The sequence below is a fragment of the Esox lucius genome, chromosome 2 (assembly GCF_011004845.1).
Source record: "Esox lucius isolate fEsoLuc1 chromosome 2, fEsoLuc1.pri, whole genome shotgun sequence".
NCBI lineage: Eukaryota > Metazoa > Chordata > Actinopteri > Esociformes > Esocidae > Esox > Esox lucius.
This window is the reverse complement of record NC_047570.1, coordinates 1,995,269-2,011,578: the sequence shown is the minus strand read 5'-3', so window position 1 is coordinate 2,011,578 and position 16,310 is coordinate 1,995,269. Positions and strand designations below refer to the sequence as shown.

Sequence of the window (16,310 nt, the reverse complement as noted above, 5' to 3'; positions counted from 1 at the left end):
GAATATCTTTGGAGGGAGCTGAAAGTCTGTATTGCCCAGCGACAGCTCATAAACCTGAAGGATCTGGAGAAGGTCTGTATGGAGGAGTGGGCCAGAATCCCTGCTGCAGTGTGCACAAACCTGGTCAAGAACTACAGGAAATGTATGATCTCTGTAATTGCAAACAAAGGTTTCTGTACCAAATATTAAGTTCTGCTTTTCTGATGTATCAAATACTTATGTCATGCAATAAAATGTTATGTCATGAAAATACAATGTTATTTTCTGGATTTTTGTTTTAGATTACCTATGATAAAAATGACACTCTTCAACTGTGAGTGACAGACTTCTACATGCTTTGTAAGTGGGAAAATCTGCAAAATCAGCAGTGTATCAAATACTTGTTCTCCCCACTGTATATGATTGCATTCTTCTTAATACATTTATAGATCTGTGTGAATGTTCTTAATTCTGACTAGTTGTAGTGTTATGCCACTATTCATAAGCTTATTGCACTGATGTATCTATGATATTCAATAACTATCGATTGCTGCTAGGTCTTACTTATGTATATTACTGCCATTATAGCTCATTTATTTAGTATTGTTTTATGTTTATATTGCACTTTCACATTCAGATACTGTAATTTTACTATATCTGTTGTTGGACATGTTTTCTTGCACTATTTGATTTTGTAAAATTTTTATTTCAATTCATTTGCACGTTTATTTTGTATGCTTGCTGTATAATCCATGTTTTTTTGTATGCATCTTGTACTATTTGAAATAAATTGTTTAGATCTTATTCAGTTCATTGTCATTTGTAACATGACCAAAATTATTATAAAGGATTATTATAAATAAAACCTAATATTGGGGCGTGAGGCATCCCGCTGGGTTTAGTGGATAAAAGTGGCTAGCCTTTTGGGCCGCTGGTGAGCCGCTGATCAGGGTTTTGTTAGAAGGCATTATCATGAAAGCGGCCCACCGGTGGCCCGACTGCGCCGCCAAGCATTTGCAGAAACGCTCGGCGGCCGCAGCAACAAAAAGCTTGTGGGCCACTGGCGTGTTGCTTGCTTGGTTGTTCCTTAGGAGTGTAGGAGAGGGGGGTCTGCTATTTTCCTAGGGGGCATCATTGACTGGTATCGGCAGATTATAAGGTTACTCATTAATCTGCGCATCTGTATAACTCATCAGGGCACCTATTGTCTGTCCGGATGCTGTAAGACCTCTGAGTTGAAGAGGTAGTAATAGAACAAAGGGAATGTGTTCTATTGAGTAAGGTCAGCTGTGCAGCTGTACACCCCTTTTAACTGTAATTAACATGGACTGTTCATGCATCTACTTCAGAGACTCCTCAGATGATTATCCTGTAAGCTTTTGACGTGTCTCTCTATTTGCAAATAAAACTTAAATTGTGCCAAGATAACTGTCTCTCTACTTACTCCTTTAAAAAGTTGTGATCGATGGAATTACCATCACAGGGACTTCTCTGATCTATGACTTCAATATGCTAAACACTACTTAGGATTTTAGCATACATTTCTAGGCCTAAACAGAGACCTAAAAGAAATGTCAGCAAGTTCCAAGTCTATCACATTCTATTTTTCTTCAGTAGTCTGGCATTCTTTTTACAGCTTGTGACTCAACTTGCAACCTCACAGACTATTACTGTCTGTCTCTATTACTCCTTCCCCACATTGCTGTTTTGTCCATTCATACTTGATCGGGGGGATGGGCAAGTCTCTATCTTAACAAGTCCATTGGAGGAACTGTCAAAGCAGATTCACAGATCTAGCAGACAAGCCCTGACCTTAATCTTCACTGACATACATTCCTTAGAGTCAAGAGAGCATAACAGAGTTGAAACGGTCTATCGATGTATTTTTTTTCTTTAGCTGCGAGAGGACTAAACAGTGTGTTCCACTTCGCTTGTGACTTCTGCTTCTGGAATGCAATGACTGATGACATGAGAAAGACCCTAGTAGTGAACAAGCAGAACAGAATGGACCAACACTCCAGTGTGCTTTTTACCGCTATGTCTTTTACATACATGGCCCCATCCAGTCCATTAAGAGCAGGGAAGGATATTAAAAACAGTGGTCCATACCAAGGACATTACCGTCAACATAGCTTCACCCTAATTGTCATGGATATTTCCGTACATAAGTTCAGTAAGAGACAAGCACTTAAATTATGAAGTAGATGCCTCTACAGTGCTTGTAAAATATGTAGATCTTTTCACTTAATCCAAAAAATGTGTGCCAGTTTATTTGTTTAATAGAAGTACCTTTGGCAGTGATCATATGTTCAAGTACTTAGAATAATCAATTAGAAATTAGTAAATTCAGACACTTATTTCACCACATGGTGTTGTGTTCACATGTTGTTAAATATCATCAGTTTTGTTTGATATGTACATAACGAATGTAGTCTGAATATTTTCTGAAGGCATTATATATTTCCCATGGAGTTTAACGTGCATCGATTTCAAATTAGATAACTTTTTAAGGGAGGGCGGACAGTTATCTGTTTGTAAAAGAAAAACGTTTACATCTACATTGGCAGGAAAGTTGGACTACTCAAATCAAAGATTCTATATTTAGATCATATCTGTTCTTTGGCAGTCTGTAAAGCCAAACAGACAACAACCACCACCTCCTTAACTGTCACCATGTGTTTTTGCTGTACGGTCTGCTGTTCAGAGAGCACTGAAGCACACTGAACCAAGGTTCATGAGAATACAAAAATGGAAACTGACGAGATATATTTAAAATATACGTTTAGCTAAGCCAAGACAATATTGGTTGTTTAACCCACATCTCCGCCTCTCTCTTTGACCATTCATCACACACGCGCACACAATTATTTCACTGTCACGCAGATCAGTGTTGAAATAAAAAAGCTGAGAAAACCTGTTTGTAGAAGTCAGAGTTTTTTGTTTCTTTTTGAAAAGCGTGGAAACGACTGGAACGGTGTGGACCACAGTGGTTATCCGTGAATAGGATGTGCTCTGTTGCCATTTCTGTATAAAAAAAAAAACGGACATCTAGTGGCATTTAGCTGCGTGCATGTGGGGACTAGCCAAGTATTGATTACAGCTCACTATTAGAGATACAGTTAGTTAGTACTCGCTGTTGGATAAATTGAACCTTTACAAAAGTGCTTAAATCGTTTCAAATACGTGTTACAAACCAATATTATTTTGACTAAACAAAGCAATTACAATGTTAGAGCCTAAACATATGTCGGTGCATACCCCTAAACCACAATTTACTCATTTGAAAATTAGAAGTAAAAACATGTTCCTACCTCGGTCCCAAAACGCGAAACCTCTTGTTCCTGTCCCTACATTTTCTAAAGAAATCAAAATCTACCTCGACAATATACTCAATCAAAATGCAGTTGGACTGGGGTGAACGGTCCAAGCAGTGAAGCTGGCTGTTTTGAGTAGCCTAGGGAAAGAGAACCGACTGGAAGTATCCCGAAGTCAGTGGAGCAAAAATATTTCCGTGGAGAGGTAGGCCTACGTCTTTTAGCGGTTGCCTAAAATCAACTCTATCCTGTCGACAGAATGGAATTCACCAGCTGACCGCACTCAGATACCGTGACGTAGGCCAGACCAGCGAGAGTTTTGACAGATGTTTCCCTCCTTGTTTTCTTGCTTGACCAGACCACTGACCAATAACCTCTCTGTCTGATTATGGCAGCCTAATAATATCTTTAAAAGTTATAGTGTATCCAATGAAATACTTAATGAAGAAAAATACCGATGAGCACCTGCAGCGTTCAGTTGAAGTATGCCTTATTTGACAAAAATGTTTTAGGGGGTCCACCTGATCAGGCAACTTTGTAGTTATCTTTGACCACATGAATGGGAAGAATAGAAAGCAAGTGGGAAACTGCTTTCTCCCCTCTGTCTCTCACACACACAGACACACATACACACACAAAGACCCAATCTTCGCTATAAGCACATTTATTGCCTAGATTAAGAAATTACGCGTCAACGCATGAATGCATGTATATACCATACATATTACAATATTAAGCAAATTATAATCTATAGAACATTCCTCTTCTTCATTGTCAAAAATGCTGAATCCATCGTCAGCTATGTTCTTAAAAAATATTGCTTACACAGCCAGTAGTAGTTTATTTTCAAAATGGTTCACAATGTCTGACTTGTTTGAAAATAACACCAAAGAATGTGACTGATATGTTAAAAACTTTCTAAAAATTATAATACTGTAGTATGGACATAATCCAGTGTTGTCTTTATATAGCAGCTAGTAGCTTTTAATGGCGGAAGTATGCTATACTGTAGGGAAATCTATTTCTAGTTAAAATCTGACTCCTATAACAGGTATGCAGATTTTCTCATGAACTAAAATGCAGCACAGTGTTGTATGGGCTGGTTATGAGGCTTGCTCAGCATTGTTTATGCTCTAGTCTTTTTATTTGGTATTTTCCTGTTCGGCTGAATCAGACACAATGAAGACTTCCTCTGGTTTCCTGCACCCTTTCCTGGTCATAGACACTCAATTCTACATTTCTCTCACATACATACAGACACACACAAACAGAAATACTGTAGGATCACTGAAACCCATTAATGCTTCTGCTGTGTAAGACAGCAGGACACATGAAAACAACCCTGAAACAGCCGATCAGATATTTTTAAGTGCCCTTGGAAACCAATACTAGAACACTGTACATCAAAAACAATGAACAAGATAACTATTCCACAATGTTCTGACAATATTTTATCAGCAAGGGCTTCAACATAGCATACATATGTCTACATTTATTTTACTCTAACCTTGGTCAGAAGGGGTTTAGAAATACTCTCTTTATCCCAGAGTTCAGATAAGTAAATCTGCTAGCTCATATGTTATTCATCAGAAAAGAGAAAACACATTTTTAAGTTATAAAATGCTAAGCATTTTAAAGTCGACTTTTAGAGTCGAAGACTACTGTTTTCTCTCATGGCACTACAAAAGGAAAAGTCCTCTCCTAAAAAGGAACAGCTAACAAAAATACAGAAAGAAACCAATAACGTGTAGTTGCTAAGGCTATAGTGCCTGTCAGAGGTCCCTGATAGTAGTGGAAGTATAAAAAAGCAGGAAACCACAGCAGGCCTGGAGTTAATTATCCCTGGGTAATGGAGTTTTATAACCATAGAAGCTTTATAGGGTTTTGAAGCTTTACAAAAGATTAAGGTTCTACAACATATTTAATTTAGAACACATGACAGAAAGACCGTTAGGGAGTGGAATACAAGCGGAGAACAGAGTATCCCAGAATACGAATTAACTCTGTTATGGGAAGCTCTTAAAGGGAACATTGATAGAGAATAGAGATATTGACCATTTCAGTTTGAAAACTAAATATTGTTGTAAGCATTGAAGCGCACTAACAAGTATAGTGGGAGAAAGTTTTTCTTTTCTTTCAGTCCATTTTCTTCTCAGTTCTGTTCCACCTCTTCAGTCATCCTTTCGCTTTCTCAATCCCCAGTGGTTGTCTCTGACTTATCTTCCTCACCGCCGTCCTTTTCATCTCTGGGCTTAACTTCAACTGACAGGAGCTCCTCACCTTGGTGACGGGGTGTCATTCGGATGAGCATTGTGCTGTCAGTTGTCTCAGAAACTGCATCTTCGTCCTCCTCCTCGTAGGGATGGGAAGGGGGAATAGGAGAGCAACGGTGCATCATCGGAGAAGGAGGAGGTATTGGGGGTCCAGAAAACTAGAAGAAGGGAGCAAGAGTTTTTTTAACATATTGATTTCAGAATCATTTTAATGAACTCAGATAAAGGAACCAGGAGAGCATGTAAAAAGAAATGTGGGTACATATGCAGATCTAACAAGAAGAAGAGCAGTGTTTTGTGTTCCAATGGTGTGAGTCGCTTTCACCCAAGTAAACAAACTGCTGCAGTATTGGTTTTAAACTGTCTCCTGTCCTGCCCTACTCTGTCCAATGAAGCATAAAAATAACAGAACTGTCAAGGTTTCGAGGATTAGTTATCAAATATTTGCTTCATTACGCTTTAATGACTCATTGTGGCGGCTTGGATGCCTATGAGCTCAATCAAGTTAGAGTAACAGAGAGGGCTTTTCCTCAGTCGCAAAAGGATTACGGTTAAAACATACTGATTGAGTAAGCACCGTAATAACAACTAGAAAGGCATCGAATGTGCAGAGATCTCTGGAAGTTGTGGAATGAGGCAGGAACATAATCACATATTGGACATCACGAAATTGTCTTGTTTAATTCATACTGACGCAGTTACTGCCTTCTTGCTTTGTAGACCCAATGGTATAAGTTTCAAATAGGATTTTATACTTAAATTAAAATTGTGTCAATAGATTTGTATGTGGGTGTAAGTTTCATACCTAGACAAATTACTACAAGCTAAAACCATTAATAATCTCCAAGGTAAGCCACAGGAAAGCTTGCATACACAATCCCCCTATTCTCCTTTACACATTGCAGCAAAAAATACATGGATGTATTAAATGCTTTGTCAGTAACAAAATTACAGCTTTTTGGGGGGTAAGAGGATACTGCAGGTGTGTATGGTACTAGTTGAATGTGTGTAAATACTTCTTACCTTCTTACTTACCTTCATTTCCTCAGGTTTGTAGCCTTCTTTCAACTTGGTAAAGGTGCCCTTAATGCCTGCCTGCTCTGTGACCACCAGGGCAGCTTTGAACAGCTTGGGGGTCTCCGGCCTTGTGGGGATCACCTGGGAAGTCTCTCTACCCACCGCCTTCTCCTCTGGCTTAATATCCCTCGTGAGCATTCTCCTTAAAAGGGAGGTAAAGTGGGGAAGGTGAAGTAAAGTGGAGGTCAAGCAGATCAAAGTAAATCATTAAGATATGGTATCACTATAAAAACACACAGCATACATTCACTTGTGTAAAAATGTTTAGACATGCACACACGTGGTAAATACACAAACTGATACACTGTACACACACACACAAACACACACTGCACCGCCTTGTTCTCGTCTGTGAAGTAAACTGATTCCACAGTTGTGCTACAGCAAGTCATGAGACTTATGCCTGCCACTAAGACTTAATCAGGAGCTTAACCCTTCTAGGAGAGAGAGGGAGGCACAGGAGAAAAGAGCTAAACACCAAAAGGATGAGCAGACTGAGAGACAGAGCGATAGATGAAGAGATGAAGCAAAGAGATTGAGGTTACGTTAGAGAAAAAGAGTTTGGGTATTTTGCCCCACTGTTAATTGAGACATGTTCGGCGGGATTGATAAAAAGCGCTATGTACAGGTTGAAGTGGAATGTGCATTGTGGGTGTGTAAGTAAGTGGTCCATCCCCTCCTCTGCCTTTCTCCCCTCCCTTCTCCCAGACTCAATTCCTACTTTCAAGCCCCCCATTCGAAATCCTCTCTTTCTTCTTTGGCCTTTTGGCCTTTTTGTGTCCTGAGTAATGAGAAAGGGATAGGTGTTGTGGAAGGAGGTCCCCCGCCTCACTTGGCCTTTTTGCGGAGGAGTTTCTGAGACTCTGGGTAGTGGACTAAGATGTCTGAGAGATCCCTCTTGTCCAGGATGAAGAGGTTAGCGAATCCATGAGCCCTCACATTAGCCGTGCGTCGGTTCCCCCCGCCCCCTGCAAGCAAGCTGTCCAATCAGAGGACATCAACAGGTTACACAGCAAACACACTGAACATGTTTCATTTCATTTATAGAGACATGCTGGTAAGCTGAAGACAATGCATGTTCATTGTTGCATCAATGCTGAAGATTATTTAGCAGGGTTGTGTGTATTACTTCTTAATGTAATTCGTTAGTAGTAGGGATGCAGCGGTACAATGGGCCATTTCAGTACAGTTTCGGTACTTACCGCAGTTTGTGGATCATGTTAAACGGTACAGTTTCGGTATGAATGACATCATCATGTTAGAAGTGTTTCCACCCGAGTAGCCAACAGTAGCAAAGCAATGCTTGGAGACTGTACATTGTTTTGTCTTCTTACCCGCGTCATCTTATTGAACCAGTGTTCTTTTCATCAACAAAAATAGTGACGAAAAAATGTGTTAAACACCCCTTTCAACAAGATGATAACTGACTAAATAGACCCAGAAAAAACATTAACTAAATAAATTATATTTTTCATTTTGGTTGACAAAAAGAAGACAAAATTATCTTTGTGACAATTGTGACATTTGTTATATAACTTACATAATTGTATAGGAGGATTTTGGAAAGGGAGCTGACGTGTTTCTGTTTGGTTAAAAGCATACATGGTATTTTCAGAATTGTTTGCCTTTCTTGTTCCAATGTTGCAAAGCTATTATTGGTGGAAAACAATGTCATGCCCAGGTCATTCTAGAATCAACTCAGATTTTTCTCTAATCTGGCAGCAGTGGATTGACCGGGTTAATTAAGGCTATTCCTCCGGTACAAATTACTGGTAGAACAAGAAACCAGGTAAGCCTAGTTCATCCGGCCCATAATAGAAAGTGTTGATCATGGCTGGCCTCCCAAGATTCTAACCTAGGTTGCCCACGTGAAAGGCTGTGTCTTTAACCACAACACCACAGAGCTGACCATTTGCCGGGTGTCAGTATAGCATATTGACATTAAATAATGTTGTCATGCATTAACATCATGTCAAGTTTGAATATTTTGTTAGACACCATTAACCATCGTGTTAAACTTAGTAACGTTTGTTAGGAAGTTTACCTCCACCATAAATAGTATCTATGAACTGTATGACTTTTGCCACTGGCCGTTTTAAAAGCGTATTAGCCACTAATGTCGCTAGACGCCATTACGCATTGTGTTAAACGTAGTAACGTTTCTTATTAAATTTACCTCCACCACAAATAGCATCTATTAACTGTATGGCTTTTGACACTGGCCGTTTTAACAGCTTATTTGCCATTCGTGAATGACACTGATACAATAACTACTGTATCAATATAGGTGACGATAAAAGACTTTTACATCAAGTGTAAAGATGAAAGAATCGTGTAGCCAGCGAAGTGTTTGACTATCCTGAAGAAATTGTAAGACATAACCCGAAAATCCACCAGAAATAGTCGCAATATAACAGTAAACTAGTGATGGCCGTTCTTCTAGCAGCAGGATAATATGCTAGCAGCGCTAACTCAGATTTTCTTTTTCAAAATAAAAGCCATCATTGAATTATATAAGGCGATATAGATTTGGAGGTACTGATTTTCATCCCCACCGCTTCACACTCGGCTGCAAACCGTCCCAGTGCATGCTGAAGGTCCTGGTTAGAAGGGGCCAACATGACAACATCATCTGCAAAGAGCAGATTGTGTGGTCCCCAAACCTGACACCCTCCGGCCCCTGGCTGCGCCTAGAAATTCTGTCCATAAAAATTACGAACAGAACCGGTGACAAAGGGCAGCCCTGCCGGAGTCCAACATGCACTGGGAACAAGTCTGACTTACTGCCGGCAATGCGGACCAAGCTCCTGCTTCGGTTGTACAGGGACCTGACAGCCCTTAGCAAAGGACCCAGGACCCCATATTCCCCAAGCACCCTCCACAAGATGCCGCGAGGGACACAGTCGAATGCTTTCACCAAATCCACAAAACACATGTGGATTGGTTGGGCAAACTCCCATGAACCCTCCAACACCCTCGAAGTACTCCTTCCACCGCCCGACGACATCCTCAGTTGAGGTCAACAGCTGCCCACCTCTACTGTAAACAGCGTTGGTAGGGCACTGTTTCCCTCTCCTGAGGCGCCGGATGGTTTGCCAGAATCTCTTCGAGGCCAGCCGATAGTCCTTCTCCATGGCCTCACCGAACTCCTCCCAGGCCCGAGTTTTTGCCTCCACAACCACCCGGGCTGCAGCCCGCTTGGCCTGTCGGTACCCGTCAGCTGCCTCAGGAGTCCCACAAGCCAACCAGGCCTGATAGGACTCCTTCTTCAGCTTGACGGCATCCCTTACTTCCGGTGTCCACCACCGGGTTCGGGGATTGCCGCCTCGACAGGCACCGGAGACCTTACGGCCACAGCTCCGAGCGGCCGCTTCGACAATGGCGGTGGAGAACATGGTCCACTCGGACTCAATATCTCCAACCTCCCTCGGGATCCAGTCGAAACTCTGCCGGAGGTGGGAGTTAAAGATCTCTCTGACAGGACACTCGGCCAGACGTTCCCAGCAGACCCTTACAGTACGCTTGGGCCTGCCGAGTCTGTCCAGCTTCCTCCCCCGCCATCGGATCCAACTCACCACCAGGTGGTGATCAGTTGACAGCTCCGCCCCTCTCTTCACCCGAGTGTCCAAGACATACGGCCGCAGGTCAGATGAGACGACAACAAAGTCGATCATCGACCTGCGGCCTAGGGTGTCCTGGTGCCACGTGCACTGATGGACACCCTTATGCTTGAACATGGTGTTCGTTATGGACAAACTGTGACTAGCACAGAAGTCCAATAATTGAACACCACTCGGGTTCAGATCCGGGGGGCCGTTCCTCCCAATCACGCCCCTCCAGGTGTCACTGTCGTTGCCCACGTGGGCGTTGAAGTCCCCCAGTAGAACAATAGAGTCCCCAGTCGGAGCACTTTCCAGCACCCCTCCCAGAGACTCCAAGAAGGTCGGGTACTCTGCACTGCCGTTCGGCCCGTAGGCACAAACAACAGTGAGAGACCTATCCCCGACCCGTAGGCGCAGGGAAACGACCCTCTCGTTCACCGGGGTAAACTCCAACACATGGCGGCAGAGCTGGGGAGCTATAAGCAAACCCACACCAGCCCGCCGCCTCTCACCATGGGCAACTCCAGAGTGGTGAAGAGTCCATCCTCTCTCAAGGAGTGTGGTTCCAGAGCCCAAGCCATGCGTAGAGGTGATCCCGATTACCTCTAATCGGAACCTCTCAACCTCACGCACCAACTCAGGCTCCTTCCCCGCCAGCGAGGTGACATTCCACGTCCCTAGAGCCAGTTTCCGTGTCCAGAGATCGGGTTGTCTAGGCCCCTGCCTTCGACTGCCGCCCGATCCTCTTCGCACCGGCCCCTTATGGTCCCTCCTGTGGGTGGTGAGCCCACGGGAGGGCGGCCCCACGTCGCCTGTTCGGGCTGAGCCCGGCCGGGCCCCATGGGGGGGCCCCGGCTGCGCCATACCGGGCGACGTCACGGTACTCAAAATGTTTTTCTTCATTAAGGGGGTTTTTCTTCATTAAGGGGGTATTGTTATAATTAAAATCTAAATGCTGCCAGCATAATATCCTGCTGCTAAAATAACGCTTGGCCATCACTACTGTAAACAGTTTCATTTTAGGCTTCCCGTAGCTACAGAAGGTTGTAGCCTGAGAAGTTTTTGTCTTTTGCAAAATAATCCTCTTTTACCACTGTCAGTTTTAACAGCTAGTGTCTATCAATACAGGTGACAATATATTTATAACTGAATTTTTTGTCAGGTGATAAGAGAAGAAAATCGTATAGGCAGCAAAGTTTGCCAGATTCTTTGATTCTTCTATTCCCCTTGTTCTTACATTTCCAAATGATATTTCCATCCATGTCAATTAAACTACTCGAACAATACTACGTGTGCAGTACGCATTTCGTACTGGCTAATTAGGTGGAATAATAATTAGCCATACTATGCACAACGCTGTGTTTATAATGTTATTTAATAATAGTAGGCTATATCGACATTGAAATGTTCCATCAACCTTACTTGATATTGTGTAGAGCTCTCTTAAACTATTTTGACATGTATCAATATGGAATTAAGGCCTAGGCAATGTTATAGCTTGCTCTAATTTGTTGTTAGAGTTGTTATATTCACAGAAGCCCATTCATTGGGCGCCTTTATGGAGGTTTCCCACTGAGATGTCATTGCAAATCGTCCATTGGTTGTTTAAGGGGGAGAGGGTTGTGGTCACTGCAATTGCAATTTTTAGACATTGCTGCAAAGGAACATTTGTCAGCCCTCAGGAGCCCCCTAACGGCCTGGCGCCCCATGGAGTTGCCTACGGTTACGGTGCATGTCCACTATTCCTACGCAAATTTGCCTGTAAACATGCTGCATTGCCCGTTATGGCTGCTTAGGGGCGTATCCACTATTAGTGTTTGTTTTTCGGCGGGGGAGGGCTGTGTTGTATGGAGGACCAAACCTGCCCAAATTAGAAATAAATGAATAAATAAATGTATCAATAAATATGTTTATGCATAAAATATAATAATAAACGTATTAATCAAATAATATTTATTTCTGTATTTATTTGTTTCCATGTTATTTTATTTCTGTATTTATTTATTTCCGTGTTCTTTTATTTCTGCATGTAATTATTTCTGTATTTCCTTGTCCTTAAGCTAATGAGGGGGCGGGACTAACAGTTAGATGTAGCAATCCCAGAGCAGGGCCCACAGCAGCAGATAGAATCTGACTGTGAAGGCGGAGAGTGCTTATTACAGTAGATCCTGGGTGCATCCCCATGTTGCCAATCACTATTCCCCGCACATGCATCGTTTAAGCATAGGTGACATGATTAAGGTATCGAAAAACCGAGAGGTGTTTTCGGAAATACACAATATCATTTTCACGAAGTGAATAAGCTACGAGCACAGCGCGTCTTTGCGGGTCAGTCCCGAGTCCTTGCTTTGAAATTGGTTAATTTCAGTGCCAGTGTATAGGACCAGACTCGTGATTTAAGCGATCGTATTCTACCAAATTATTTTCGGTTTGGACCTATGCACTGATGTTGAAATCAAGACGTTACCCCCATCAGATCCCTGCGAAAATCTGCAATGTAAACAAAAGTTAGCTACCCCTAACGCATGCTTCCTTGTTAATACGGGTAAACGCTGCCTTGGTGTACATTTGGCAGTCAGTCCGCGTGGTATTATAGCCAGCAAGTTAATAACGCAGTTATTTATACCTTTTAATTGGGATGGAGTGGTTATATAGATTATTTTGAATGTGTTGCAGTTGAGTTATTAAGTGTATAAACTTAAATCTAACAGAACAATGCACAGTTATGTCATATTCTATACGGCAGGGAGATAATTCTATTCTTATACCTTTTCACAGTTTTTCAAACAGGGTCTGTGACCATGTTATCCAGATTTAGTTTATTTTGATTTGCCACTTTACGCTCAAAGCTTGTCTATTTAAAAGGATATTGATGGAGTTCATTCAAAATATTTTTATATTCACTGCACGGTATGTCAGTCAGCAAATTCCAGCTTTTCGCTGGTATTAGATGTGGCAGATAAAAATATCAACGGCCAAATGTCCGGTGGGAAATATGCCAAATTAATAAATAAATAGATTAATAATATATTAAATAGCCTAATATTGTGTGACCTATATGATCTGCTGTCAAGAAAACAGCGAACCTCAACTAGCTATTACACTACAGTAAGACATTAGGCTAGTGAGTGTTTGGTTATGTAAGCGTGGCAAAAAATATTTTCCTGGAAACATTTCTACCATTCAGTATGATAACATTTCATTGAAAGCTTTATGAAGTTTTGTCTCAATGGCATTCCCTGATAGTTCGAAATGGAAGAAGTTAAAGATGACTGTCAAGCTTCTTCAGTCTGGGGCTCCATACAAGATCTCACCTCCTGGGGCATCAGTGATCATGAGGAAGATGAAGGATCAGTCTACACGGCAGGACCTGGTCAATGACCTGAAGAGAGCTGGGACCACAGTCTCAAAGAAAACCATTAGTAACACACTACGCCGTCATGGATTAAAATCCTGCAGCGCACGCAAGGTCCCCCTGCTTAAGCCAGCGCATGTCCAGGCCCATGGAGGTGGAAACATCATTCTTTGGGGATGCTTTTCTGCAAAGTGGTCAGAACAACTGCACCGTATTGAGGGGAGGATGGATGGGGCCATGTATCGCGAGATCTTGGCCAACAACCTCCTTCCCTCAGTAAGAGCATTGAAAATGGGTCGTGGCTGGGTCTTCCAGAATGACAACGACCCGAAACACACAGACAGGGCAACTAAGGAGTGGCTCCGTAAGAAGCATCTCAAGGTCCTGGAGTGGCCTAGCCAGTCTCCAGACCTGAACCCAATAGAAAATCTTTGGAGGGAGCTGAAAGCCTGTATTGCACAGCGACAGCCCAGAAACCTGAAGGATCTGGAGAAGGTCTGTATGAAGGAGTGGGCAAAAATCCATGCTGCAGTGTGTGCAAACGTGGTTAAGAACTACAGGAAGCGTATGATCTCTGTAATTGCAAACAAAAGGTTTCTGTACCAAATATTAAGTTCTGCTTTTCTGATGTATCACATACTTTTGTCATGCAATAAAATGCATTATTTACTTAAAAATCATACAATGTGATTTTCTGGATTTTGGTTTTAGATTCCGTCACTCACAGTTTAAGAGTATCTATGATAAGAATTACAGATGCTCTGTAAGTGGGAAAACCTGCAAAATCGGCAGTGTATCAAATACTCCCCACTGTATCTAGCTGAAAAGTTATCATCCACACTTTGCACTAGATGTCTTATCATGTACAAAAAAGGTGAAGGCGTTCCTCAATGAAATGAAACGGTAACATTTATTATTATAAACTTAACTGGATTAAATCTAATATTCGAGATAAATGCAGATTGTCTTATACTGGGTCTGATGCATACTTTATAAAAAACTGAGGGGGGTTTTTGGAAAGTCAATATAGACTTTGCGTGTCTCTCGCAGGGGATCTGATGGGGATAACATGTTGATTTCAACGCCAATGCATAGGTCCAAACACAATGGAGTTTGTGAAAAATACAATCGCTCACGAGTCGGGTCGTTCTATGCACTGGCATTGAAATGAACCAACAGACACGCCTTTCTCGTAGCCTCGTCACTTCGCAAAAATGACATTGTCTTTTTCCGAAAACTCCCCTCGGGTTTTTCGATACCTCACTGTCTGTCAGCTATGCTCAAACGATGCTTTTGCTTAAACAAGGAATAGTGACATGGGGATTTTTCATAGTGACAGTATTTTTCTCTTACATTGAAGATCATTGCAGGGATCTGATGGAGGTAACGTCTTGATTTCAACACCAGTGCATAGGTCCAAACCGAAAGGTGTTTGGTAGAATACGATAACTTAAATCACGAGTCTGATTTAAGTTATCGTATTCTACCAATTTCAATGCAAGGACTCCTGGGACAGACCCGCAAAGTCGCGCCGTTCTCGTAGCCTATTCACTTTGCAAAAATGATATTGTGTATTTCAGAAAACACCTCTCGGTTTTTCAATACCTTAATCATGTCACCTTTGCTTAAACGATGCATGTGCGAGGAATAGTGATTGGCAACATGGGGATGTGCCAAGGATCTACTGTAAAAAGCACTCCACGGCTTCACAGTCAGACTCTATCTGCTGCTCTGGGCCTGATTGCTACGTCTAACTGTTAGTCCCGCCCCCTCATTAGCTTAAGGACAAGGAAATACATGGATAAATACACGCAGAAATAAAAGAACACGTAAATAAATAAATACAGAAATAAATAAAAGAATATGGAAATAAATACAGAAATAAATATATGCAGAAATATATGATAAGGGAAATGAATATTTAAAAAAACAGAAATTAATGATCAAGGAATTAAATAAAGCGGGAAATAATATTTGATTAATACATTTATTATTATATTTTTATGCATACATATATTTATTGATACATTTATTCATTTATTTCAAATGTAGGCAGGTTGGTCCTCCATAGTGTTGACATCCCTTTGTGAACTTTTTATTTATTTAACAGGAAACAAAACAACAAAACAATTCTCACTCATGGGCAAAATAAAACACACGTTTTCATGAGCACTATGCTAGCAATATTTCTGTGGTGCCACCATATAAAAAAAGCATATCAAAGGTAAACAAACACAGCACATTTCTTTAACACAGTGAGACCTTGTCCCTGCTATAATTAGCTTTTTCTCCAGTTGGTAGCAGAATGTTTCACATGAAACAGATATTTCACATACCGGTACAGTACAACAAAGGACCAAGAAGGAAGATCCTCTCTTGTTTAAGAAAGACTCAACTTCCATTGGATAAATGCCTCGCGTTAGCTGGATTCATTTGCATAATATTGACCGTGACCCAACTTCTGAACGTGCCGGAACAGCACAAATGGCCACGTTGCCTTCCCGAGATGCTTTGTGCAACCGTCAATGACGCCTAGCCTATTCTTAGAAAGTGAATTGTACACTATGGAAACACACATGGGTGGAAACACCCATAGCGGATACGCCCATAAGCAGCCATCTGGGGCACAGTAGTGCGTTTACAGGAGAATCTGCGCCAGAACAGTGGACGTGCACCGCTACCTGTCCTTAAGCTACACATCTGGTTCTGT

At 41.7% G+C, this 16,310-nt stretch overlaps 2 protein-coding genes across 19 annotated transcripts in view; both read right to left on the bottom strand.

Annotated features, from left to right (window-relative positions):
• The window catches only part of kifc3 (kinesin family member C3), an 88,115-nt gene extending 84,565 nt beyond the window's left edge, over nucleotides 1-3,550 (bottom strand). The window contains exons 1-2 of one of the 2 annotated variants that reach the window (XM_034296441.1): nucleotides 3,291-3,550; nucleotides 2,894-3,003 (exon numbers count right to left, since the gene is read on the bottom strand). In XM_034296441.1, the coding sequence (XP_034152332.1) occupies nucleotides 2,894-3,001 (108 nt within the window). In that variant the 5' untranslated portion in view covers nucleotides 3,002-3,003; nucleotides 3,291-3,550. The remainder of the gene's footprint in view (nucleotides 1-2,893; nucleotides 3,004-3,290) is intronic. The other variant, XM_010864221.4, reaches the window with a different exon arrangement.
• A 391-nt stretch (nucleotides 3,551-3,941) lies between these two features.
• cngb1a (cyclic nucleotide gated channel subunit beta 1a) overlaps nucleotides 3,942-16,310 on the bottom strand; it is a 197,540-nt gene continuing 185,171 nt past the window's right edge. For 14 of the 17 annotated variants that reach the window (XM_034287196.1, XM_034287213.1, XM_034287198.1 and 11 more), the window contains 3 exons: nucleotides 7,476-7,622; nucleotides 6,590-6,785; nucleotides 3,942-5,724 (listed from right to left, as the gene is read on the bottom strand). In XM_034287196.1, coding sequence (XP_034143087.1) covers nucleotides 5,485-5,724; nucleotides 6,590-6,785; nucleotides 7,476-7,622 — 583 coding nt within the window. In that variant the 3' untranslated portion in view covers nucleotides 3,942-5,484. The other 3 variants (XM_034287201.1, XM_034287219.1, XM_034287220.1) reach the window with 3 other exon arrangements.